Source organism: Halichoeres trimaculatus, unplaced genomic scaffold (genome assembly GCF_033239565.1).
Source record: "Halichoeres trimaculatus isolate MK-OKI-2021-1 unplaced genomic scaffold, fHalTri1.1 fHalTri1_scaffold_10, whole genome shotgun sequence".
Lineage (NCBI taxonomy): Eukaryota > Metazoa > Chordata > Actinopteri > Labriformes > Labridae > Halichoeres > Halichoeres trimaculatus.
This window is the reverse complement of record NW_027437187.1, coordinates 27,082,402-27,109,828: the sequence shown is the minus strand read 5'-3', so window position 1 is coordinate 27,109,828 and position 27,427 is coordinate 27,082,402. Positions and strand designations below refer to the sequence as shown.

The 27,427-nt window shown below is 41.8% G+C and overlaps 1 protein-coding gene across 21 annotated transcripts in view; it reads left to right on the top strand.

Annotated features, from left to right (window-relative positions):
• The window catches only part of LOC141795967 (pleckstrin homology domain-containing family A member 5-like), a 101,346-nt gene that overhangs the window by 64,045 nt on the left and 9,874 nt on the right, over positions 1-27,427 (top strand). For 4 of the 21 annotated variants that reach the window (XM_074676795.1, XM_074676788.1, XM_074676782.1 and 1 more), the window contains 14 exons: positions 1,687-1,725; positions 6,980-7,136; positions 7,264-7,368; positions 10,888-10,960; positions 12,984-13,084; positions 14,271-14,386; positions 15,874-16,380; positions 18,234-18,714; positions 19,398-19,484; positions 20,154-20,273; positions 21,161-21,214; positions 22,358-22,438; positions 25,987-26,046; positions 26,120-26,200. In XM_074676795.1, coding sequence (XP_074532896.1) covers positions 1,687-1,725; positions 6,980-7,136; positions 7,264-7,368; positions 10,888-10,960; positions 12,984-13,084; positions 14,271-14,386; positions 15,874-16,380; positions 18,234-18,714; positions 19,398-19,484; positions 20,154-20,273; positions 21,161-21,214; positions 22,358-22,438; positions 25,987-26,046; positions 26,120-26,200 — 2,062 coding nt within the window. Of the gene's footprint in view, positions 1-1,686; positions 1,726-6,979; positions 7,137-7,263; positions 7,369-10,887; positions 10,961-12,983; positions 13,085-13,150; positions 14,023-14,238; positions 14,387-15,873; positions 16,381-18,233; positions 18,715-19,397; positions 19,485-20,153; positions 20,274-21,160; positions 21,215-22,357; positions 22,439-25,986; positions 26,047-26,119; positions 26,201-27,427 lie in introns of those variants that run through there. The other 17 variants (XM_074676790.1, XM_074676803.1, XM_074676786.1 and 14 more) reach the window with 14 other exon arrangements.

The following is a 27,427-nucleotide window of genomic DNA, read 5'->3' as shown; positions in this document are numbered from 1 at the left end:
TTCCTCTGCACTCAGACAGGGCCATATTTTACTTGACCAAAAACACAAATAAATGGACTCCCACTGTAAAAATCTGATATCGGTCTGCATTCACGCTTTATTTAGAGAATTTTCTGCGCATTACTTTCACACAAAAACACCACTAAATAAGGCTCTAGATCTCATCGTGTCTCTTCGTCCTGGCAGACTACCTGCGTCTGTTTATATCTGGCACGCCACGTGCGCGGACTGATACACTAAGCCGTGAGCACCTTGTAGCCAGCTGTTGCTCTGCAGCGGAGGTAGCGCCGTTTTACGACACGATGAGAACTAGAGCCTTATTTAGTGGTGTTTTTGTGTGAAAGTACATACTGAAAATTCTCTAAATAAAGCGTGAATGCAGACCGATATCAGATTTTTTCGGTGGGAGTCCGTTTTTTTGTGTTTTTGGTCAAGTAAAAATTGGCCCCGTATGAATGCAGAGGAAACCAGCAGAGGAGCAGGGACGGGGTCTTTGGTGCGAGCGCTCTGGGCTTCTGCTGCACAAAAACACTGCTGTAGGGGTAATTTCTGCCCTAAACCTTGTGATAGGACCCAACTTGTTCCATCCCGGAGTATCACTTTAAAGGCAGTTTGAACCATCAGCTGATTCAGACAGAGAGCTCTGAAAACTGTAATGTCAGGTCTGTGTTGTTTACAGAGGAATTAGAGGAGATATTTAGTGCCCAAAGAAAATAAAATCATGTGAGACTTTGAGAAAGAGTGTCTTAAAAACAAGTTGTAAATCTTTAGAAAGACATGTTTTTGTTCTTTTTATTTTTACCAAAGTCCTTTTTTTCCCAAATATGGTCACAAAAAGAACATCAGTGAACAACAACAAGCGACAGTCAGCGAAAAAAAGACGCCTCAGTCTGATTCCCCATTCCCAGAACAACAAGCATTCAACCAGACCATCAAACAAAAATATCTATACAGACACAACAAAATAAATTCACTTAGATTTAATTCAATTCAATTAAAAAGTATAAATAATAGGTGCTGTGTTTTCAACATAGGATATGAATAGTTGCCAGGTTTAAAAAATTTATGGTGCAACCTCTAAGGGTTTATCTGATTTTCTATTAGTAGACAAGACACATAATCTTTCTAATCCATTGGCTGTATATTTCAGGGACCGAGTCTTTTTTCCTTTTTATTTTGACTGTAAAGTTTTTAACCCGTTGCGTAACCCGTGATTTAGTCTGTGCCCTTCTCTCCTGCTTAGCTTTCTTCTGCTTTTCTGTCCTTTTCTTATTGTCTGTCCATGTCCAGTGTCCAACATTACTACAAAATAGATCAGGAAATCGTTTTCTTCATGAAAAAGGACAGATCTTGCTCGGACTGTCACGTAGTATTGTCATAGGGGCTTGTGGCCTCTCATGTCACATCAGCCTGTCAATGCATTTATGTACACTCTAATGTTTGCTTCGCATAACTTGTTGTTCAGGGCTCTTATAATCAAACACCAAAGTATGGGAGAGATGAAAAAAAACAAGATGGATGCTGTTACCCATTTCAGATAGTAAAAAAAACAACAACATTTAAAAACCAAAAGTCAACATACCAGCACAAAAAGTTTGCCCATGTGTGGCTACATTTTAACCTCCTAATGATTTCAACTAACTAACCCTTTAATCTCAACAAACGTATCTTTCCTCTGTCTTATAGTGTGAATTGTGGGAAATTGTGTCACCCAGCATTTAGCAGGTAAACACCCTGAGGTGGCAATGAATCAGTCTGTGTTCTCCACATTTGTTGTTTTCTGTGTGAACCTCTTGAACTTGTGTGTCTGTCAGTAACCCTGGTTGTGTCACACTAACCACAGACTGTTGGTTGCTGAAATGATGTTGTGCCTGATGACATGTTGTGCGTTTACATTCCAAGGTCTTGTGAGGTGCATTTACCTGTTTGGACCATTTGTTGTGTTTACCTTCAACTCAAAGCACAAGAGGGTCTGTACTCACTTCTCAGCTGGAAGATAAAAATGAGCTGTTTGGTAAATCTCGTAGATGTCTGAAATCCATCCTATTTTGAGTGCAGTTGACTAAATTCCCAGAAAACACAGAATCTGCTCCCTTCTTTGGTTGTGAGGTCCACACAGAATTTTGCAACATTTAGCTCAAGGTGTTAAAAGTATGTTTAGGGTTATAGTTTGATCCATGACTCATAAACTTAAAAAAGCCTTTCATGTTGCCTCCCCTCTGAATGTAACAGCTTAGCCAGATTTCCACACTGTTTTCTTGAACTGAGTGTGTGCTTGCCTTTTCCTCTCCTCTTTTGTTCGTTACAAAGAAAAGATCAGGTTCAGCACCGAACAAAAGTGTTCGAAAGCACCCTTATTTCTTTAGAAATGCTGTGTGGTCATTTTAAAAATGCACCCTCAGCCGCTCAGTCCAGTGTTTCCCCCCACTGTGCTTAGAGCACCAGGCCTCAGTGGCAGTGTAATCCCTGCTCACTTTCTATGCACGCACAGATCTACACACTCACACTGATACACAAAGTCCATGCTGGACCAGGCTTAAACATAGTGAGAGGGTTGTTCTTCCTAATGGAAACGATTATTATAATGTTAATGAGTAATGATATTAGATTATCAGTGGGGCGTTAATCCCTTATATCCCTTAAACACAAACCATACACATATTTAATGGAGCTGCACCACAGCTGTTATGGAAGAAATATACTAAGTGGTTCACTCACCATTTATCACCTTGTGTTCCACAAAGCTACTCTTTTAAATATCAAGTAAATTACCCTATAGAAATCCACTTGAGACATAAGTAACAGACTTGCTGCTGAGTACTGAGGGATGAGAATCAAGTTTTTAACAAGACTATATCATACAGCAGCAGGAGACTGTGTATACTAATAAATCTTTAGACGTTAATGCTACATTTTAGCTCAGAACTGTGTGGTTTTGAATCTTTTAAGCAGTAATAAATGAATAAGTGGTCACATTGGTAATATGATGTAGTTTAGATCTGCTGATGTAGCACCCTGACACCTCTGAGGTTTGTATTATAATTTCATACCACTGTGGATTTCTGTGTGTGTGAAGCTGGCATGATCCAAATAAAGCTCTGTTAACCCCTCTTGGTGCACCAGCCTCCTCCACCCCACCAAAGGCATGCTGGGTATGCAGGATCAAATGGACCCTATAAATTACCCACTGGTGTCAGAACAAGTGTTTGTCTGTCTGTGGAACTCCAGCCTGTCCACGGGTTTCTTTGCAGGTGGATGCCTGACATTTCAGAGGTCTGCAGGTCCTAAAGCTGTGCTGCATGACCCTTGCATACACTAAGCTTCACTGCAAAGTCGGATCATCCAAATCTTAACACCTTTTCCAGCCTTTAGAGAGACATTGGAATGTTTTTTGACCATCTCATAGGCCTGACAGGTTTCAGCTTGAGCTTTATTGTCCTGCTGATGTGCAGATGAGAAGTCTGGTAGTTTTTTGTACCTTGTAATAGGCTTCAACAATTCACACCCATTTCCACTGTGGGCTTTCGAGAAACAGGCACCAACCTTAATGAGAAGTAAGCACTCAAAACTTCATGCTGGCATTTAAGAGGAAGTCATCTTGAGCAACACTTAAAGCTTCTACTTCGACATCCCTGATTCCAAAATTTCAATCATCCTAAGCTTTTGTGAACTAAATAGAATGAAATTGTGTGTCTTAACCCTGTATTGAGGGAAAAAGATTTTAAAGTTAGGTTAGGTTGGGTAACTTTTAGGGATGCACCGATCCAGCTATACTGGTCCCGATACTGCTACCTGGGCTTTGGGTATCACCTGATACCGATGCTGATCCGATACCAGTATTAAATAGCAACCTGCGTGTCCTACTGTGGGATAAGACTGGTTATGTTTTGAGTAAAAGACAAAAATGATTACATAGGGAATCTTAAAGGATAAGTTCGGTTTATACAGCTTTTACATTGTTTATAGAATGAAGTAGAACAAAATACTCACCCAGAAGGCTTTCCTGATCCAAGCAGTGCTTCGGTAGATTTTTAGATCCAAAATCCTGCAGCGGACGTCTGTATAATGGGATCCATCGGGGCATAGACAGTGCCGCTCCTTAAAATTGCATTAAACGTCCAAAAACTCGTGTTTTTCACCAATATTCCATCATGGTCCGCTCCAGGTTAGTCCTCTGTTGCAGTCTGTGTCACTCCAGACAGCGTTGTGTGGCTGTACTGACCTCTGAACTGACAAAGACTTTGTTTACGTTTGCCCCCCCGCGCATGCACAGTATTCTCTGGAGAGCTGACTCCACTTCCTCCTTTCTTTGAGGGGCAAACATAAACAAAGTCTTCGTCAGATCAGAGGTCAGTACAGCCACACAGCGCTGTCTGGAGTGACACAGACTGCAGCAGAGTACTAACCTGGAGCGGACCATGATGGAATATTGGTGAAAAACATGAGTTTTTGGGCGATTAATGCAGTTTTAGGAGCGACACTGTCTATGCCTCGATGGATCCCATTATACGGACGTCCGCTGCACAATTTTGGATCTAAATATCTCCCGAAGCACTTCTTGGATCAGGAAAGCCTTCTGGGTGAGTATTTTGTTCTACTTCATTCTATAAACAATGTAAAAGCTGTATAAACCGAACTTATCCTTTAAAGTGAGTATTTATTTAAAGTATAAGTGTTATAAATGTTTAACAGCTAGGACAACGTTTTATTTGCATCTTTATCTTTTGTAAGGCTGTGCTGGAATAAGATCAGATCAGTATCAGCTGAGACCAAAGCCCCACTTTTGTTATTGGTATCAGGACTTAAAAATTTGTATCAGTGTGTCCCTAAAAATCATGACTCATCCCTCTCGTCGACCTGCACAGGAAAGTGGAATGTAGTGCCGAAAACATCACTGATTTCATCTTCAGTCTTTTTCTTTATTTATCTATGTAGATCTTATATGAGAACATCAAAAATACTCAACAATACTTTAACTGTAGAATGTGCTACTTCCATTCTGCTACTTTAAAAGTCATAAATGTACGTCTTAAATAACTTCTTTTATATAAGAAAACAAGAAACAATCTGAAGTTCTCAGTAAGAGCAAAAGGATACTTTCTTGTTTATTCTCTACCAGCATAATGTAATGATTGTCTGGCAGATTAATCAATATCAAACATTTACTTTAGTTGATAACTATGTGATGCTCTTTGTTTTTCTTGCCAGATTTGTTATTTAGAGACAGAGCGAATTGCTGTAGTCACATCAAAACGTGTTCTTATCATGATGCAGCTTTGCTTGTGTTTAAATTTATCGTAAAAACAGTTTTTCTCAACCATTTTAATCTTGAATTTAGCAACTAGCTGCACTCCGAGCTGTGCACGAGGCTGCACTCAGCATCATTTTTCATATTGTTTCTGTGCTCCTGCAGTCACAGGCCAGCTTTTCACTTACACAGCTAATTGACACACTCATTACTTTTTAATTTCGCTGCATACAGATTGATTATCGGCCCAACACTAATTAGCAACAAAGCCCAAACACATAAACAGTCTGGAGTAGAGGCTGGGAATGGTCTGTCAGCCAAACTGAGCATCAACTAGAAAGACAGCACGCTCACAACAAAATCATTCAACTCCTCCAGACACAGGATTGATTGTAGTTTGTTAAAGAAATCTTGTCACTGAAGATACACAAATCTTTGCAGCTAGGTTTTTTAAAGTGTTTGTGACATGCAAAAGACGGAAAAACTTTGTAGCCCTTTAATTCTCTGCAAAAGCTGCTATTTCTGCTCTTTAACTCCAGAGAACATTAGTCGCCCACACGTCCAGCTCATGACGTCCTTGATGGTGTTTCCAGAGATGTGTCGCCTTTTACTCAGAACCCTCTCACATACTCAGACACTTAAAGCAGCCGGTGAACAATAATGTGCAGAAGAAGAAAAGCTTCCATTATTCTAGATGATTGTTAGATGTTTGCTGCTTTCAGTCTTAAATTATAACACAGCAGTAACAGGTAAGACAGCGTCAGTGTGTGATTGTCATTGTTTTGTGGTGTTATTCTTTCTGAAGGCTCTGCAGCTGATGTCAGACCTGTCACTGTGCTGCACGGGTATGAGCATCCTGTATTTGTTGCCTGCTGTTTGGAGACAAACTGATCCCTCATGATCCCTTTTTGTGTCTGTGCACTTTGACTATAACAGCATGAAGTCTGGATTGTCAAAACCTTTTGAATTTACTTTCACTTTCTGTATTCGTGGGAGTAAATAGTCCTGTAGAAGTTTATCTAGGTGGTACAGATGGAAGCCAAAGATTTGATCAGTCATAGTAGATCAAATAAGTGTCTAATTTATCTGGATAATCTGGATTCTGAGTGTTAGATAATCTGTCAAACTGACAGGTTAGTTGGGGGAGTTTGCAGTGAAGGGTTGGCGGTTTCTGTCCTTATTCAGTGACCTGGAACGGATACATCAGAGAGATAACACTTTTTTCTTTTTTACTGCTGCAGTATTTCTGCTCTACTCTGGTTTTCCTTCCCCTATTCCCCGTGGACCTCAGCTTTGTTCCCCTCCTAAAGAATGTAGGACATCTCCATAGACCAGAGACAACTTATTTCACATGGTGTACCGTTCTGCGGCCGCTGCATTTAACCTTGCTGTGCTTTCAACTTTTGCTTTATAAAACTTGAGCCCTTTATAGTCAGTCTGTTCTGATTCACTGCTGCATTTCGGTCTGTCAGGCAGGCTTCAGACCATTTAAAGCTGTTAGAGAGAGGGGAATGTATCCACAGTGACAGGGTGGGAGTAATTGGCTTGATTCATAGGCCCATGTTGAGATCTCATTATATGAAGGTTTGAACTTCAGAGGAATGATCACAGAACAGACAATAAAGAGCTTCCTCCTTTTCTTGTTCATGTTTTCAGGTCAAAGGAGTCTTTATTTTCGGCTGATGACTTATGCCTTATATGCTTTTTCCTTTGCTTTGTGTCTTTTTCCAGATCTGCCCCCAAAGTGTCGGCGAATGAGAAAAAGGAACGGCCGCTGAGCACCATGAGTGAGGCCTCCAACTACACAGGCGGCTCGGACCAAGCCGCAAACCCCAGCAGCCCAGCAGGACGAGTGAGTGACTCACATGAAGATGGGATTACCGTGCATGTCAGTATCGGGAGGGGAATAACGGAAAATCAAAGGGATCATATTTCAATGCCTTGGGAAGTTTGAGAGGAGTTCAGAAAGATGTGTTTTCCTCAGCTGCTCATTGTCTCTTGTACTGTGTTTGTAGCCCTCTAGACCTTCAAAGAAAATCCACAACTTTGGGAAGAGATCCAACTCCATCAGGAGGAATCCCAGTGCACCAGTAATCAAGAGGAACTGGCTTTATAAACAGGTAAACACAAATATATCTCCAGAATTAAGGGCAGCACCAATCGAGCAGATTGGCTTTACTAGCAGTGTCAGTGTGTGTGTATGTCAGGCAGATTTCTAAACAGATGCTGGATTGATTACTATCTAATAGAAACACTGATGAGCCATTACATAACACTGGTGTTGGCAAATGCAATCCCAAAAGCCTTGTTAGAAATTGTGTAATGAGGCTTCAGCATCAATCTTTTGTTGCCATGGTCAGAGAGACGATGTCTGTCCTGGTTTAATACTTAAGCTGTAGTGGATGGTGATCAAACACTCGAGTTTATTAAATTGGAAAAGTATTTTTCATAGTTTCTGAGGTGATCATGGTGTTATGCTCGTTATTTGTACAAATCAACCCTTAGATACAAGCACAGAAATAAATGAACACTGTACTATTTATTTAATACTAATCAAAAACTTTAGCATGCTTATTTAGTAAGTTTCACTGAACGTGTAAGTGTGCAACAATTAAAGCTGTATCTGTGGCTGCTAGGAGGTACAATGTGAAAGAGTATTTCATCTTTATGTTTTATTTTAAGAACTACTGATAACACTATGACATAATGATGTAGACCACTAATAGGAGATATAACACATTCTGTTTAGGGTTAAAGGATTGAAAAAATCAGTACAAGTCATGGCTTTATACTTAAAACTGCTGTAAGAAGCTTTTTAGCGTGTTCAGAAATAGACTGAGCTTGATAGTGAATTCAGTGCTGACCAAAAACAGCAAAAGAGTACATCAAAGGGGCACTTACTACTTTCTAAACGCTTGTTGGGCATAAATGGAGCTGCGGGGTAACAGACAAGATAAGGCTGCAGAAGCTTTTAGAGATTATTATAGCACCTAGATTTATTGTGAGTTAAATGCTGGGCAATCAAAGGTTTGGGCTATCTGGTCCGGTGGACCAATCAGGTCAGACTTGCTCCTGATAGGTCAAAAAAGGGAATCGCTGACGTCGGCAAATCCCCAAAATCCAAACAGTTCGTTTTAGGTCAGGATTTTACATTCACAAGCACAACTAAGTACAGGACACTGAGGAAAAGCTCTTACATCTGCTCCACAGCACACATTTCAAATACTCACATTTCCAGGGTCTGGCGGATGGTTGGTAATGTGCCTGGATTCAGGACCAGTCTATTCCCTAGCCCTCTGTTGTACTGTCTAAAGTCGGAAAAGCAGTCGGCCGTGAAGTGACTCGCACACACATGCACAGTTTTACTGAGTGTAGCTGGCACATTTCCTTGATAAATGAACTCTAGCCACTTAGTCTTGTCTTCTTTTGAGATGGGAAGCTTGTGCATGGAACTATGTGGCTGTTTACAGTCAAAAACAGAGCAGTGATGGCTCTTCAACTTTGGCATTCTCCTCCCCGCTGCTGGAGAGATTTCTCTCCAGCAGCGGGGAGAGGAGTTGGCGGGGAGGGGGTTTGGGGCTATCAGCTCCGGTGTACCAATCAGGTCAGGCTTGCTCCTGATTGGTTAAAAAAGGGAATCGCTGACGTCGGCACATCCCCAAAATCCAAACAGCTCGTTTTAGGTCAGGATTTTACATTCACAAGCACTACTAAGTACAGATTTTGTCATTAAATATCACGTTTTGTGAGCTGGGAGGAAAGCCAAAGACCCACAAATTTCACTAAAAGACTTTATAAAGTGATTTTTGCACAATATGGGGCCTTTAAGATAAGCAAGGTAGAATACAAGAACTTTATTAATTAGAAAACAGTATAGTGATTACATCTATTTCAGACAGTACTGCAACGTCCACAGAGGGCGCCAAAATCAACACGACACAAAAGCCACTCACAAGAGTTACAATCAATACGTCATATCCACAGCCCTTATTGATATTCATTCACTGTACGCTTGCTAAGAATTGATTTGATTGATGAAAATGTGCACACAAAGATGATTGTTATGAAGAAAAATGAGTTGAAATATGGAAAGTGTTTGTACTAAAGCAACAAACCTGAGCCGCTTTTACGTTGATACAGTAGTTCTGGGACAGTTTCCTCCTTATTACTTGTAGAACAGGGTTGGCGTCTCCCACTTTCAAAACTTGCTACACCCATCTGAGGATAAGCACAGAAGAAGCTTTTGATGTCTTTAAGGATCTGAGCATTTCTTTGTCCAGTGTTTCTGCACAGCCGGTCATCCAGAGCGGCCACTGTTTGAATTCCAGTCCCTCATCACAGCTCCCTGGTTACTTACAGGAGGGTGAAAAGGGGGTGCTTGAGGCTGCTCGTGGTCAGACAGGACTCTCTCATGCTTTTTAAGTGGGAGACTCATTTAGTTTTGATTGCAGCCTCCTGGTGCAGCTTTGTGAACACATGATGGCTTCCTTTGGTTCTGCTGCCAGCTGCTTCTTCTTTGGGGACCTCAATCAGGGTGACGCAGATCAAGGGAAAGGCCCACAAATCTGCTACCGTGAATAAAAGCTGGATTTGCACTTTTATTTTCCTGCCTCATTGAAACCTGGAAGCTATTGAGGTCCTTGGCTGGGGAAAAGCTGCAGCCCTCCAGTTGATCCATCGGGAGAACAAAATGCCACAGTGATTGATGTGATGGTGAAAGCCCCGTTTTCCCCTTCCAGCCTCAGCAGAGGAGATCTGACAGAACCTTTGATTCAGTTTATTCATTAGCATTCTGTAAAATCAGGGGATAAAACCTTGATTGAATGCTGGAAAGGTGGTGAATATGCTAAAAGCAGGAAGTTAGAATCTTTCTGTTATGCGCCTGCATTACCAACACTCTGAGCAGCATCTGGTATCCTAACTTTTTGATACTAATGTGTTAAACACCCTGGCTCATGGAATTGGATTTCCATTTAAAGTAAACTGCTGCCCACATGCTGTTTCACCATAATGACACAGTTGCAGAGGTCCCTCCCCCCACTTTTGTCTTCGTGTCCAATCCTCGATTAGGGACTCTGCTCAAGTTTTCCAATAAAGCAACCGGAGGAGTTAATACCCTTTTCCTCACCCTTCATCCTTCTCAAGCAGCAGCCTGAAACCCCCTTGATCACAGCAGTGCTGCACTGAAGCACAATTTAAGCACAGGAGGTATATTCTGTTACTCTCTGTTGAATAATAAAAAGAACAGTCTTCCTTTTAAAGTTAAAAGCTGTTTATTTTGTTGAAACTGTAAAACAGAGAAGCTCTCTGTTGTCTTTAGTGCTTACAAGGGATGAAATGTGTCTTTTGAACAAAATAAATTACGCTCACTCCAAGAATATGCAAAACTGGGTGAAAACAGAACAAAGTGTGTTAGCCTCAAACATCTTCATTGAAGGATGATTTACAGTATAACAGTACAGACAACAAAGGATACTCGGTTTCTAGCCTGTCAATCATTGTCAACTTAGCCAGAGCCACTTTGTAACAGATTTTTTGGTATACTTTCAGATCTAACTTTGAAACTAAAATTGATTTGGTTGCTTTTGTCTGCTTAGTTTGTGAACTAACAGTGCTCTGTTCCTCTGGTGTCTTTCCAGGACAGTACAGGGATGAAGCTGTGGAAAAAGAGGTGGTTTGTGCTGTCTGATCTGTGCCTCTTCTACTACAGAGGTGAGTCCTGACCTTGCAGCTGATGCACTAACACGTTTTATTAGCCCTGCATTGCCTACAACAATGATGGCTTTCGATCGGCACTTCAAAGCAGTGACCTCCAGAACCAGCAGCCATGCTTTTAGTAGTTATTAACGACTCTGGACCCAAGCCCGTGTGGAAGGCAGCATGTCAGGTTCAACTAAAGCAACATCTTAATTGAAAGAGCTTCCCTGATGTCTGATTTGTGATTTAAGGGATCATATTTCCACTGGAAAAGCCACAGCTTTGAACAGGACTCGGATGAAGTCATAATGCTAAAACATTTTCCAGAGATGATGCTGTTTTTATGCAGTGGTTTTATACGAGCGTAAGACTAGGATTCAGTTTCATTAAACAAAACGTATGCGGCCAATAGTTAAGCATGCTCTTCTAAATCCACTTTGGAAGGTTCACTTTGATATTTCGTCTTTGATCGTGCTTCTGGAAATGTGTGGTATTACATGGTTCTGCAATTTAGTGAGGAGAACCTTTAATTTCTTAACCAACTAATAAAAAATTATAGTTTGACCAAACGCAAAAACATGAACTATTCCTCTTCTTCTTATTTGATGTTTGATTTTAATAAACCATCACACCTTAATCACAGTCTGAGGCTTGTATTTTTATGACAGCCTGTTTTTAGTAGTCCTTGTACAGTTTTAGAGTTTACATCAGTTTATTAAAACCAGGCTGCCCTGATAAACTCCTTTTCCTCAGTGGATGAGCAGCAAGTTTTCAATCTGATCCTTTATGTAAGATGCTATTGACTAAGCTGCTGTTGAGCTGGTATCTCGCTCCTCTGGACTAATGTTCATTTCAAATATTGACACAGCTGTGTTCAGAGAGCACTTAGAGCTTTCCTACTAAAAAGAACTGTTTACCTTGTCAGGTAACTGTAGCGTTCGCCTGCTGCTAAACAGAATAAAAGAAGGCTCGCTGCACCGCGTCCCTCTGTCATTCCATACGGATACAGTCATCTCTGCTGCTGATCAGGGTGACATCTCGTCTGTGTTATTTCTGGTGTCTGCCAGTCCTGTCGCCCTCTTTCCGCCCACTGACTGACAAAAGCCACAGCCAGCAGCCGACCCCAAAGGCTTTATCCAGACAGACATGTAGAGAAATCTATCCATCAGCGGAGACTGGCGGAGAGGTCGTGGACTGTGCTGCCCCTCCTCTGAACTAAACCGCTATCTGCTGTTGTTATCAGACTATTATTGAGTCTTGCACAATGTTAAGACTTCTCTGCAATATCCTCCATGATTGTTAGAGAGGGATGTGGAGGCTTCATGAATAAATAAATGTGGGGCTAGTGGGCAGCAGGTAAAGCTGATGCAGGGAAATAGATAAATACTCCAATCCTTCTGAGTTTAGAAATGGATCCAGGGCTTTAGGTTTGCTCCAGGGCAGGCTGTTTTACCTCACCACAACCAGAGGCTGACCAGAGTTCATCTGCAGAGTCTTTCTCCATCTTATGAGCCTAATTCATCTCAGTCTGGATCACTGAGTACTTACATAACGTTACATCTCCTGTAGACACACAAACAAGCACATATGCTGGACCTATGGGACGGCAGCACTCGTTTTCCTGATACTCTCTGCCTTCCTGCACTGTTTTGGGTGAGCAGTGCAGATTGCTTGTATCAAATTAGGAGGTTTAAGCAATTCTCTGCCTAAAACTCGGGACTCAATTTAATCCCCCCTGTGGAGAGAGCTCCATTGTCAATGTGGAGCCCTGTCTGCTAACTTAATGAGGATTAGACAAGCCTGCGTGCATGGGACATTGAATCAATGCTTTTCTGCTGATTGGACACTGCCCAGCTGACCAGCGCACTCTTCTCCGTCTTTCTTTCACATTCCCCTTGATTTGTCTCTCGCCTTATTTTGCTTCTACAAATTATTGCTCCCCATCAGAGTTGAGTTGAAGTTTACAGACAATAAAATTAAAAAAAAAAAAAAAACCTCCTCAAGCGTGTAACAGCGTGTCCTTTTTCTTTCTCCACAGATGAAAAAGAGGAGGGGATACTTGGCAGCATCCTCTTACCAAGCTTTCACATATCCATGCTGTCTGTGGATGATCACATTAACAGAAAATATGCCTTCAAGGTCAGTGCATGTTTTCATTCCTGTCAAACTTTGTTAGACTGAATGTTATGGACGAGAGCAGAGAAAAGTCAGGCAGTAATTAGTGAAATTTAAAGCTTTAATAAAATAAATTGATAAGAGCTTGGTGTACAAAGCTTCCTTTAAGTCCCTGGTATGCAGTTTGAAGGTTGGCCGTATATTACAGCACTGTTTGATATAAATCATCCTCTAGGTTTACTTTACTTTGAACATTTCTGTGCTCAAGTTATAATTCCCAGTTGATTGATTGTGAAGTAGTACAAGTTATTCTCTAAATCTTCTTGATTTGTGCACGAGGAAAGCTGACCAACACTGATATGAGAAGAGAGTTTTCTGGTGCCAGTGGTGCAGTATTTCTCCAGCGTGGCGTTAGATGACTCGGAAACCCCAAGCTGTAGGGCAACAGGAATATTTTATGGTGTATACAGCACTTGACTGTGGTTCCTTCATAAAACCTAAGAGACAAAAAAAAAGTTGACCTGCCAAGTACAGCCAAACACAGACGCCCAGGAGTCTGCCCAAGGTCTCTGCAACCACACAGCCCACTCCTTTTTCCAACTTAGACCAAGAGCGAGGGGGAGAGGGAAGGAGGGAGGAAACTAAGAGCAGGGTACGACCTTAAGTTTACAGGGATTCACTCAGGAATGGGATGACTTTTTGACTTTAAAGTTTTCTTTCTGAACTCCTCCTGTCCCCCTCTTGTTGTGGTCTAACTGTCCATGTCATTAAAAGTTTCTCATCCATATAGAGGTCAGAGTAAAGAGTATTTCTCAGACATTGGTAAACAGGATATTGAGGTTTTTCACTAAGCATGTTGTTTTTCTCTCTCTGGGTCTGGATTTGACAATAAACGGGTTTGTTCGCTGCAAGCACACAGAGCCAGTACGGACCATCCGGTCACTCTCACAGCGCACTTTGTGGTAAGTCCTACAGCTCAGGGACCAATCAGGTGACCTGATTAAGTGTTATGCATATCACAAAGGTTAACCAAGGTTGCATTTTCTACAACTGCAGTCTCACCTATGACAAGGCATTCCTGAAGTATTCAATGCTACACAAACAGTCTTTTATTTGGTGGTGAACCTTCATGTTAAATCATCCCAGCTGACGTGATAATCGTCTCCTCTCTTTTCCAGGTAACCTCTGTCTGTCTCCACTCTCACGACAGGCCACACATCCCAACATGAGGACGTACTATTTTTGCAGCGACACAGCCAAAGACATGGAGTCCTGGATGAAAGTGATGACAGACGCTGCACTCGTGCATTCAGAGCCGGTCAAAAGGTTTGTAGAAGCATCACTAATGCAACCATTTGTACAGAGAGGCTGTATTTTATCTGAAGCCGGGAGAGCGCAGTTTTTCACTCGAGTGGAGGAGACGACATTTGAAAAAGGCACATGAGGACATTTCTTGAAACGAGAGTAATTGACCTTGTTTTCCCTCATGCATCCCAGTAATTCTTTGTCGCATTTTTATTGATAAAAAAACACTTTGAGATCCTTTTAAGTTGTCAAGCAACAGTTAAGCACACACATCTGATGTTTCTTATCCTTAGGTTCAATATATTGTGACTGTCTCTTATGTTATGCAACTGCTTTTTAATGCTGAACTTTTACATAGGAGAATTCCTTGTGCATGTGGGCACAAACGGGCTGTAATTGCATGCTGCAGGTTGTGAGGGGATGCTGTGCACAGCTGTGCAGGCTGATCAGGATCACTGACTCATCAGGACAGTTTTTTTCTCCCTTCCTTTTTTAACTGTGTTAAATGTCGGTGATTTGGCAGCTCGCCTGTCTAATGCCCTCTTTCTACATGGGCGAGCAGAGGCGTATTAGTAAAGTGTTTTGTAATTACACAGCCTAGTAGTGCCTGAAATCTGCTGAACAGGGCTGATAAATTGGACAGATTTACTGTTGATTTAAGGTTATCTATTTGACAGAATTCTGTTATCTATCTTTGAAGAGGTGTCTACATTTCAGGTTATCTACTGCCTTAATTCTAGAGACTCGTTTTATCACATTTAAAGCAGGGAGGATGAAAGAAGAGCATTCAAGAGCCAGTATAAAGACCTTTTTACCTGTTAGGACACCTACATCCCCTTTAAACAAGTATGAATAAATGCGCAAGACCTTTCATAGGGCCTATGATAATCTCTGCTTCGCTGGTGCAGCCACAGAAAGCTGGAGAAGACATTACGTGACTATTTAAATGGATACAAGGGAAACTGTGAAGGGGTGTCTTTCCCTTCGCCCTCCTATTGCTAACCCAGTGAGCCGTTCTGCGGAGGAGAATTTGCCAAACTTTGAAGCTGTGACCTTGAGTCTGTCTGAGGCCAGAGAGCAGTGGTTTCTATTACCTCTGCAGATCTCCCTAAGGACCAAAGAGCTGCAGATAGGGCTTCTAGAGAGGAGGCAAAAGGGAGTTGCAAATTCACAGGCTGTGTTTTATTGGAGATATCTGATTTCCTTTAACACGCCTGGCCTCCTCTGACAGCTGGAAGAAACATTGTGCAGCTCCACCCATTTTCTTTGCACTTTCTCTTTGTTCAGACTGAGGTGAGGTGGTGAGTTGGGTCTGGGGGGCTTTATTTATAGTCAGAGCTTTGTTTTAAACACTTTTACAGACGATCTATGTTGAAGGGTGTAACCTCAGCTGTGTGGTTAATCAAATATAGACAAAGATACAAGTTATAACCTTCTGACACCTGCCCAAGTTATTCTTGATAATCTTGTGATTTCATATTAAGCCCTGATCTTTGTCTTTTTCTCAGACTGGACAAGCTAAAAGTGGAACAATGTGGACCACAAGAGATCAATCATGTCGCCAACAACAGGCTGCCGCTCACCCAGCCCGAAATCCAAAACAACGAAAAAAACCGTGAGGTCGTTCATGAACACACTGTAGCAGTCACGTCCACCGCGCCAGAAGACGAGCAGAAGCAGCGAGACGCGGAACGCTACGGCTTCCAGAAAGACGGGGCTGAGCGGGAACGTCCTCTCACGAAGATCAACAGCATCAAACTGCAGCCAGCTCAGGCAGCAGCCGTCAAAGCTAACATCGCCTCGCCGCAGACCCCTGCAGAAATAGACGGGTTACACCGCAGCCCTCGGGTCAATGGATCTGGGGAGCAGTGTCCGGCTAACGGGACTGGGGGTCCTCCTCAGAGGAGTCCCACACATGAACCAGACCGCACCCTGAGCAGGACCAGCTCTATGCAGCAGCTGGAGCAGTGGGTCCGCACACAGAGAGGGCGAAACCAGGATGACGACACGAGGAGGTTGGTTTGATCATGTGACACACTGTGTGTACATCTTTGTGTGATGTCAGATTCGTGGCTGCAAAAGTAAAGAATAAAACTATAAAGTTATTTAAGGTCATGTGACTTATCTTGTCCTACTTTGACAGCACAAAGCTGAACTTGGCAAAACTTAGTGTCATCTATAAATGCTGATTCACCTGCTCATTGAGACAGGAGAGATTCTCCCTAAGCACCTGAGTGCCCACACACAGAACATATGCAAATTTTCCAAAGCTCCTTAGACCTGTTTCTTCCTGTAAAGCTGTGTTAAAGCCAGAGGATTCACCCGCTCCACACTGACTCTGTGACTTAAACGCTTTGATATTACACTACTGAGTGTGCTCCAAGTAGAGCTGGGGATACACAATAGCCGAGCAGAGCTGTTAGCAGAGTTGCTGCCTGATTCTCTCACCCTGCTGTGAGAGTCTCATTTTTAATTGGTGGAGATTAAACTTGCTCTCTCACCATGTCGGCCTGTCTGCCTGCTTGGCCGTCTGCTGGTGTCTGTCTCTCCATCTGTTTACCGTTGCCTGGCTCGTGCTCACAGTCCCCCATGTTTTCTCTGTACGCTTCTTTTCTAAATTCATCAAAACATATGAATATGGTCCACACCCACAAGTGTAAAAGGTTAACATGGATATAATTCTCAAATGGCCGCTTTTTCCCCACTGTGGCCCTCTGTGATAAGTGTGTGCACACACACCTCCTCAAGTCTTTCAGCAATCTCTCTTTGTCATTACATGAATATTCTCCTGAAGGATATTTAGTTTCCGTGTAATCACAGGCTTCTTTCTGTGCTTCAGGGCTTAAACTGGTGAGCAACAATCTGTCAGGGAGTAGCAGTAGGAAGCTCTCTTGATGCCAGCTGCACTGACTTTGAACCCACTGTGGAAGTGGAGCTTTTCAAAGCTTTGTAGTCACTGGACGGCGTTAATTTGTCCTTTGCAGAGTGACAAATTCACACTGTGTCCATTAAAATGACAAGACTGGAGTTTTTTTTGGATCCACCAGGTTTTTAAAGCTTTCACTAATGTCTCTTGTGATAATCTACGGCAGGGATAGGCGGCCTTTTCCATGACTTGTGCCACTTAAAAATACACTCATACTCAAAGTGCCAATTCTTGCTTCTTTCATAAGACCATCAGCAGTCAACAGGAAAGTCTCCTTTATGTATTCCATGTCAGCAAATGGTTTTCCATGCTTAGCTATGCCGTGAGAAATGGTAAAATTCCCCTCTGTTGCCTGGTCTTTAACAGTAGAGAACGTTTTGATTGTGCTATTCTGTTACACATACTTTGCTGATGCTGTTTTTGATGTCCTACATACCACACTTTTACAGCAAAAGGTGCATATCGCCTAATCTCTGTTAATCTCTGGCAATAAATCCATACTCCCTTGTTCAACTATGTTGGAAACAATGACTGGAACTTGGTTTGCTTGCCATAATAACACTGCTGAATTGTTGCAATTGCAAACTAGCGATAGAGAGATTTGCAGTGTCACACTTGCAAGACACTTTCAGGCACTTGTAACGTCTTGATTTGAATATATTATTGAATGTTATTTTTTTAATTTATACATAAGAACATTTAGGGTATGCTCAATTTCTTGAGAAAACAACTGTTTTGTTATCTATTTGTTTATTTCTGCCTCTTTGTAATTATTCTCTACATGCCAACTTAAATAGCCTCACGTGCCAGCGAAGGCACCCGTACCCAAGGTTGCCTACCCCTGATCTAACACTTCATGAAGTTAGTCAAGAAATGTGAAATTCATCTCTGTGATTGTTTTGATCTATTTGTATCGACTGACTCTGTTCTGTCTCCCTGCAGCATTACATCATACCAAACTCTGCCTAGAAACATGCCAAGCCATCGAGTCCCCTATATGCCTCATTATGGTGACGGTTACTGCAGCATGCCCAGGAATAGCATGGCGCAGCGGGACAGCATCTGCAGCATATCCCCATCGCTGTACGACCAAGCCCTGGGTCCCTCACCAGCTGACAAGCGCCGCTCCATGCGCGACGACACTATGTGGCAGTTATTTGAGTGGCAGCAGAGGCAGGCCTACTGCAGACAGCAGGGGCTCTACAGCAACATGGCCAGTCCTAAAACCATGATCAACCTGTCAGAGCACGCTGCACCCAGCCACTCCATCCCGCCTTCGCCCTCCCACGGCTCTCTGTCCATGTACGGAGGCTACTCTCCGATGAGGTCCTACAACATGAGCAGCGCTCGATCAGAGCTGTCTTCACCCAGCTACAGAAGAGACATGAGCATGGACAGGCGGCACAGACCACAACCTAACAAGGTTAGAGATAAATCCATATCACAAAAATAAGCAGCGGAACTGCTTATCAGATATCTTAATGCAGACATCTGAAGCTTTACTGATTAGTGGGTATTATCTTTCAGATTATATCAAGCTGAGTTTTGTTTCTGCTCCCAGCATCAAAAATCTTATCCTTCAGTCAGTGCCAAACATGCTGTCAACAGTTCCCATTAAGAACTTACTTCACTTAAGAAGTAAAATTTGTTGGCAGAGTGTTCTTCAGATTTTCTGGAACAAAAGGCATCCATTAAGCCTGGTGGCTTTTAAAAGTTAATACCCTTTCTGGGTTTTACAATTTGCATCCACCCATCAAGTACTTTTCATCATGTTTTCAAGCATTATAAGCTAAATACCAATCATTTTTATGGAGGACATAAATGTGAGATGGGAATTTTGATTCTCAAGTGAGTAAAATGTGAACAGTTTGGCAAAAAACGACTAAGGAGAAGAAGATGTCAGAGTGTGCACTATAACAAGAAGTAGTTTATGGGGTAAAATGCTGTTTTATTTTTAATGTTGCCCTCTTAAACATTTATCTGCAAAATAAAGTGCACATATGTGTGCATTTGTACCTCTTGTATTTCTCTGTGGAGCGACACACATGCTTATCATCTTCTTTGTGATGTGTTAAACCACTCTTTGTCACTGCTTCCTGTATCCAGCAGTATGCCTACACACCTGACAGGAGGTCTATGCCTGCAGGGATCCCAGTCCAGACCATCAGCGCTCAGTCTCTCCAGGGCAAAACAGTGAGTCCTAATTCATGTTGTCCCCATCTGTGTCTGACAAACTCCTGTACACAAGCGAGTAATTCCCCTCCCGACTGACACACTCATTCATTTAGGTTTAATTGGACTCTTATGAGTGACAAGGCTGTTTCCAAATCACCACCTACCCTCCTTCTCTAACTCTTCCCGCCCTTCATTGCTTTCCAAGAAGACATTGTGACAGAATCTTTAGAGACAGATTTAGGCAGAATTCAGATGCATGTTCCAAGTGTTAGGATTTAGGGTGTTTCTCACTTTTGGAGCTCCTTTCACTTGCTTCACATCAGTGGAGACTTAAAAACCCTGTCACTCACAGCTCTCTAAGCCTGATCAGGACTGTGTCCTCATGGAGCAGGGAAAGTATGAACTGAATGCTGTATTAAGTGCTAAACTGTTTTTCTGTCTCGAGTGGATGTGTGTATTTTGCATGCTGCTGACTGCTGTAACACCTTGGATATTCTCATGTCCCTGAGCTGCATGAAACTTAAACACCAAGATATAACAACTTTTCACCTTTTGGGAGCTTTGTTCCTCTAAACTCCTGTCCTGGTGTGTTCTCTCCTTTCCTTTCCTCTCCTGCTCCCACTGTGGTGCGTCCTTGCCTCCTTGTGGCTATGTGTCGTCCTTTCCTCCTCCCTCCTTCCCTCGCAGCCCGAGGAACTGACTCTGCTGCTGATAAAGCTGCGGCGGCAGCAGGCAGAGCTAAACAGTATCCGGGAGCACACTGTAGCACAGCTTATGCAACTAAACGTGGATGGCAACAACCCAAAGGTCAGGCCCCCGGAGATCCTGCAGTAGGGGTGTGTGTTAGTGTGTGTGTATGCCATCTTTACCCACTGCCATTATTCATCTGGATCAAGAGGATTCTTTTGGTCTCGAAACATGGATGATTAATGGAAAAGAGAGTCGCTGCAGAAGGCAGTTTCTCCACAAAGGGCTAAACTTGACTTACGAAGATCTTACTTTCGACTTTTTTCCATTACTTGTGAAGCATCTGGAAACACAAAGTTCTTATTTAACAACAATAGTCTGACCATGATTTCAATCCAAACAAATTTGATCCAAATATCAAAGTCAGATCCATTAGTCAGCTTAAGATGTGATTGACAAAGAAAGCTAATACATACTGTCACTGGAAATTGTTAATGCAGGACTGGATTTTAAGTCTCTTCCAAGACGTCACACTACAGATTTGACCACTCCTGAAGTAGGTCAGTGAAGCCTAATGAGGAAATTTACTTTGAGCACCCCCCATTTTTAAAACGTTATCATTATCTTGCCAAGTTTAGTAAAACACACACACTTAAAGTGGTGTAGTTTAAGTGTTGCTGAGCCTGCCTTCCATGATTGTAGGTCAAGCAGTGTAAAGCCATTTGGTAACTTTGCAGCTTTATCCCACAGCACTTTCATTCTTTTCCCTTTTATAGCACATCCACTACCTGACCTTATTTTCCACCTTGGCTGCTCCTGCGTTCCTTCCTGTCCTGTTATATTTGGGTAACTGGACATGAGATGCCCGTGTATGAGATAGTCTGTGTCCGTGTGTGTGTCTGTGTGGGTATGACAGAGAGAATGAGAGCACCCAAGTATGAATGTGACCTTTTCTTTTGTCTGACTCTCTGTTGCCTTTTCTCTGATCTCTTTGCTGCTGATGTTAGAACGACATTCTCTCACATCACCTCCAAAGGAACCTCATGTATTTGGACAATCAGGTGGGGTAGTGCATGAATGCATGACCCTGTCTCTCCCTGTCATGAACTGAACTCTGCTAGTGCTATTTTAGAACATGGTGCAGTGCTGCCGTGTGATATTCATTTGACTCCCTGTTTAATGCTCAGCCAACTTACCATAAATAAATAATACAGTGTTAGAATTTTAAGCATGGACTGATGTCACATACCGCAGCATTTATTTCCCAAGCTAGTTTGCTATGTCCTCACTGAAATGCTGGGCATCATCATTCATTCATCCCTAATTTCATTGTCAGCTAAACTAACTAGATGTGTTTGGTTTCTTAGTTTATGACTAGAACATAAACATAAAATAACACAGAAATTCTCACCGGAGTTTTAAATCAAATCAAGTACAAATGAAACAAGTTGTACAAAGTCTTAATTGGCCAACTTGGTAGAAATATGTGGTGTTACATTTTATGCAGTTCTGTAGTTACACTAAACAAGGCAGTACTAAGTTAAAGTGCACCTACAATGATTGGTAAAATGCATTTAGTGTTAGCTTGAATTGTGCACACAATAAAAAGTTATTTCTCACATAAAAGTTAATATAAAACCTGAACAGGCCTTTTATGTGCAATATTAATGTTGCTTTCTAGGGGCCTGTATGGAAATATTCAATCTTTATATTCTCCTTATATTGCTCTAAAGTGCTTTGAGAGTTTAAGCAATTACATGCATACTGCTTGGCACATAGGGGCACGATAACATCTATTTAACAATAAATAAAGTGGGGAAGGTTTCATTATTTAACTGAATTTTCTCACAGCTGTTAGGAAATTTTTTCATTACCTGCAAAGTGATGACTCCTAATAATATTTACCTCCTGCTGCCAGACACAGTGCAAGCTACATATAAACTATTGAACAACCTCAAGAGAACCTTTCAACTCCAATCAGTTAAGATTTCAGAGCTTTACACATTACTTTACTCTCAATCTTGTTTGTCAGCTTCTTGAGTTATTCCTGTATCCATCCCCGTCCTGTCTGGATGCTCATGTGTCTGTTCAAGTCGGCTTTATAGAAGTTTACAAGGTGTAAAGACGTTGTCGGTGTTGTCTCTGAAATGAAGCACTGTTTTGAACTGACGATTGACATATCACTCCTCTCCACACTGGACTAGATGAAGGAAAATGACCCTTTAATCGTCATGACTCACACTATGATTGAGAACTCTGCCTCAAGGCCTCAACTTTACCAGCAAGTAAGGCCATCCGTAGGCTTTGGTCCGCCTCATCCTCACCAGTCGCTGTCGTTATTTTGGTCTGTCGTGCTGCAATGCTCCTCCTCCAGTGTTTAAGTCCTCATGGCATCTTGAGAACCGGTCTTTATGTATGGTTTTGTTTCACTGGCACCACCTCATCCATTGCTTTTGATTGTTCTCTTAATGAAGAAGTCATGCAAGAACGGACATGACTTGTCAAAGAGTAGTTGGTGTGTTTGCTTTACCCCTTAGTTAAACCCTTCGTCACAAGCTCATGTGTTGTAGCCAGGTTTACACCAGGAATGTTAAGTGATTGGTTAGCTGTGGCTTTGTCCTGAATGAAAAGCGAAATCAGTGGTTTCATTCAGATCATTTTGGTTAAAAAAAAGTTTAAACTTTTCATTTTGTTTCTGTCTGGAGTCCTAACCAGTGAGGGTTTGCCTGTTATCATCTTTTCCCTTTCATTTGCCCGGTCTCTTGAACTTTGCAGGGGGATCCTAGTCAAAATGACTTAACTGTGAATCACCAGACTTTGTACGTCTCTGCCCTTTGCTTTACTGGTTAATGTTCCACAATCTTCAGCTAAATGCAGAAGAAAATCTCCATTTAGAGTCATCTTGGAGCCATCTAGTGCAACTTAATAAGTGTGATGGTTTAAAGGGTAAAATTCAAAGCACTCTCGAGCATCGGTTGTGGAATCAACTATATCTGATACGGCCGGGGGGACCCAGTGACGTTGAGTATTAAGACAGATGTCTTTGAGGGCTTAATCCCAATCTCCACGCTGACAGACTCACATACACTGAGGTGTGCTAAGTGTGTGAGTGCTTAATGCTGTCTGACTGTCTGACTGTCAAATCATCAAGGGCTCTGATGGGGGCTTCAAGTTATGCTCTTTTAAGGAGTCTTTAGACTTTCCTTCAGGAATTACCCACAGTTCATTGGAAATGGGGCGGTGTGTAAAAACTAGTGCTGTCAAATAAAGTGGTAGCACAGGTTTCTTTTAACAGCACTAATGCAGCAGTCGCAAAGTGGATGGCAAGCCTAAATGAGCCTCCTTGGGCAGAAATTGGTAATGAAATGAGTCTTAAAGTAGCAAGTTCAGCTCCTCTCACTAAGAAGAATTTAATCTGCTGATTATGCAGATGGAGTTACCACCACAGTACATTCAGTCTCAAATACAGCTGAAAGCCAAAACAAAACCAATACAGGGAGTCCTCCTCCTCCTCCCAAATGTTTTCAAGGCATCTTCACTGCAGACATCCTCTGTGGCCTTTGTTTCATGAGGTTAGACACAATTGTATTGTGTGAGATTATTTGTTTTGACGATGAAGGATCCAGAAAATGATCTTGGAAAATGAATTGGGACCGTTGTTTTGTGTTGAGCTGCTTAAAAAAGAAAAACAAAAACTTTGGTCAACCTTAAACTTTTCTGGACATTTATCTGGAAAGTATTTGTCATTATTTTCATTCTTTGCAATATTCACAGAAACGCATTTGCTCATATATGTCTAGCTTCATGTTGAAAAGAGCAATAAAACTTGAAATATTTCCCTTTGAAGCACATTTTAGGAGAAATGTTTGGTTAATTTGTTTTAACTGAGTGGGCTAAATAAGAACAATCATGGGGTTAATTGCAACTTAAAAAGTTAATTGTTTGACAGCACTAATTAAAACATTGTGCATCAGCCTTGTTATATTAAAAAAATGTTTGTGAATTGAAATAGAACTAGAATTTCAAAGCAAAGTACCTAAATCCAGACAAAGAAAGCCTATGTGTGGTGATTTATCCTTTAGTGGCCACTGGAGTTTTTCCACGCTTGTGGTTGATTGTGTCTTGTTTGTGTTCCTGAGTAATATTCCCAAAGGGTAATTATCAATGCCTTTTTATGGTTCAGCTTATTCTAGGCATTGTGGTTGTCATGTTAGTGTTTCTCATTCATTTTTATCTCACCTCAAACTCTGAAGGAGTCAGGAAATGCACACTGCACCCCTTAAGTCCTTCAGGTTTGTTAGAGTTCATGTCTTAGGATTCAAGGTGGAGATTGGGATTGATCCTGGGCACACATTATTGGTTCTTTGCATTTCTTCCTCTCTATTGTCATTCTGCTGGTGAAAAGGATAAGAAGAGCCTGTTTGTGTGTGATGACGGCCATGACATCATTTTGCCACTTTTGTGATCACCCAACTGGGTGTAAAAGTGTCGCTGAAAAACCGCCCCCTCCCTTGCCCTACTCGCCCTTATCCTCCGACCATTCATCGACCAGGCAACAGCTGCATTTCCACCTGTTCGGCTGCCAGAAGTCTGTCTCCCTTCCCTCCCTCCTCTTCCTCCTCGTCTCTTCCTCCTCCCCCAACGCCACTTGTAATCCACACGACACATCCCCACAGTGAACCTCCCTGAGCCGTGGGAGAGTTTGCATGTTCTGTGTGGAATGCCGTGTGGTTCTCGGTCCCACCTGCTTTAACTGTGCTGTGTGGTTCAGCTGAGGAAGAAGGTGCTTTGGAAAGTGTGTGAAAGAGTGCAGGTGTGCAGAGCGTTGGTTTACAGTCATGTCTAAAGGTATTTGGACAGTGAGTCATTCTTTGTTGTGTTGGCTCTGCAGACATTGGATTTAAAAGAATGAATAATTTCTTTGAGGTTGACATGTCCACATAGCTTCAGGTGGTTTTAAGGTGCAAGAAAGTGACTTTTTCAAACTGTACAACCAGAACAACCAACGTTAAATAGTTTGAAATGTGATGCTTCATATTTTATCAAGCTTTAAAGAAAATGAATAAGTAAGAGTTTCTTAATCATTTTTTGTGGAGCCCAATCAGGTTGTAAATTAGACATTATCTTTTTTAAATCCAATGTAAGCAGAAACACAAAACAGGATTATTGCATTGTCCTCATACTTTTGGACTGTAATTGTGTTGCTTATAGTTTAAGAGGAGTGGCTGAATGGTGAAGCAATTTGCAAAAACATGGGATCCAATGCAGTGACAGCGATGCGCCCTGCACAATCAGTGGTGTCTCTTCCATAAGATAAGTTAAATGTTATGATGATACAAGATAATTCGATTGAGGTAACTTCAGACTGTATTTTAGCATCACCTTTATGAGTCAGGGCTTTGTTAGCATAATTCAGTCCTCGGGAGATTTGTGGTTATGTCATTAAATTGCACTTCAACTTACCTCAGCTCATTCTGACCACAACTTTTAGTCGGTCATAGGAGAAACTAGCTTTTTCCAGAGAACACATAGTTTGTGGACAGCTTATGCTTTGACTTCATTTAGAAAGCAGCATTGTTTCCTAATTCCCCCCTGTGTTGTGCTCATGAAGACAAACATCTGTAGGTGATGAAACACGAGGCACCAGTGTCTTTGTTTAGACTGGCTGAACTACCAGTCTTGGTTTCTAATTGAACTTGTCTGATTCAGGGAAAAATGAGTTTCAAATCCCATGGCTCACTGAGAAAGCCCTGTCATGATACTGCATTCGATCTCCAGATTTCTGCATGGGGATATTTGGAGACTCTGAGTAATATTCAGTGTTTCTTCACAGCTGAGTCCAGAAGAGTACAGCCATCACGCCTACACATGTGTGCCAGAGGAGGACATTGATGTAAGTCCACTTTGAGATGACGTGATCGATCATTAATGACATGATGAGTCATGACTGCTGTTCTTCTCTGCAGAGCAAACTGAGCCGGTTGTGTGAGCAGGATAAACTGGTGAGGACACAGGAGGAGAAACTTCAGCAGCTGTACAGAGAGAAGGTAAAACAGGCACATTTGTCATCATTACCTTTTAACATGTATAAAAATGATTAAGTTTTCAAAGGCTAGGGGGGCAAATTCAAGGGTCTGTAAGGAGTTTGAAAGTGATTTTGAAAAAGTCTGCCTTCTAGATATATGCCTGATCATAATTCACACTTTAAAATGAGATTGTCAGCACTAATACTGCTGGTTACAGGTTATTTTAAATTGTTACTTCCAGTTTGGGTCGACCAGATTGATTTACGGCATGCCTAGGTCTTTATGGCAACACCACACCGGCTGATGAAGTTTGGTAGTGAGAAAAGATAAAACACAGAGATCTGTGTTTTTGTCTGCTAAAAACTATTTCTATGACTAATTTTGTAGTGATGGTGGACACAAGAGCCTAACTGTCAGACAGAAAAAGGACAGAAGAGCAGAGGAAAGCTACAGGCTAATATAGCTCGAGCTAAAGGCTAATTAGCCTTTAGCTCAGGCTGCATCGCTCTTTAACACAGGGGTTAAACTGTTTGTGATAATGTTAATTCCAACCCACAGTCAGCAGGTATTCTGCAGTGGTCTGTTCAAACTTTAGAGTCTATCAATAAAATGAAGAGTGAGGTTACGTTAGCTCTGCTTGGTAGATGACTAGCAGGACACAGCTAACCAGGATTTACTAGTTATACATTATGGACTTATCTTATAGCACCAGGCTGCCAGCTGCACTAAATATAAACGGCTACTAAACTACAAACAAACTGACAGTGTTTCCTTGTTGTCATGTTAGCATACAGATGTGTCGGAGCACCAATGTCACTAATATATAGCCGACTTCTACATCGTTTGATTTGATGGAATTTAGATGTCACTTTTCAAAAAGTAGCACCATGTAACTGTACTGATAAATACCTTACCTCAGCGTGTTGTATACAGTTAAAAATTGTCTTGTTTTGATCTGATCTCCATTTAATTCCAAAACAAACACACCCCTCACTAAAAGTAATCTAGGGGTTAGGGTTAGTGTGCGGAGACTCCAGGCCATGAGGTGGCCTGGAGTCTCCGCACACTGAAGAAAGGCTTCAAAAGAAAGGCAGGATCTGATTCTGCAATGAAAACCCAACTTTAGTTTCAACCTTTTTACAAGCTGCTGAATGTGAGGAGTAAAACTTGAAGAGTCATCAATTAAAATTCAGTGGTATCTGTAGTGGGATATAAGTTCAGTCTGCCTTCCCTCAAGGGTGCTGATTG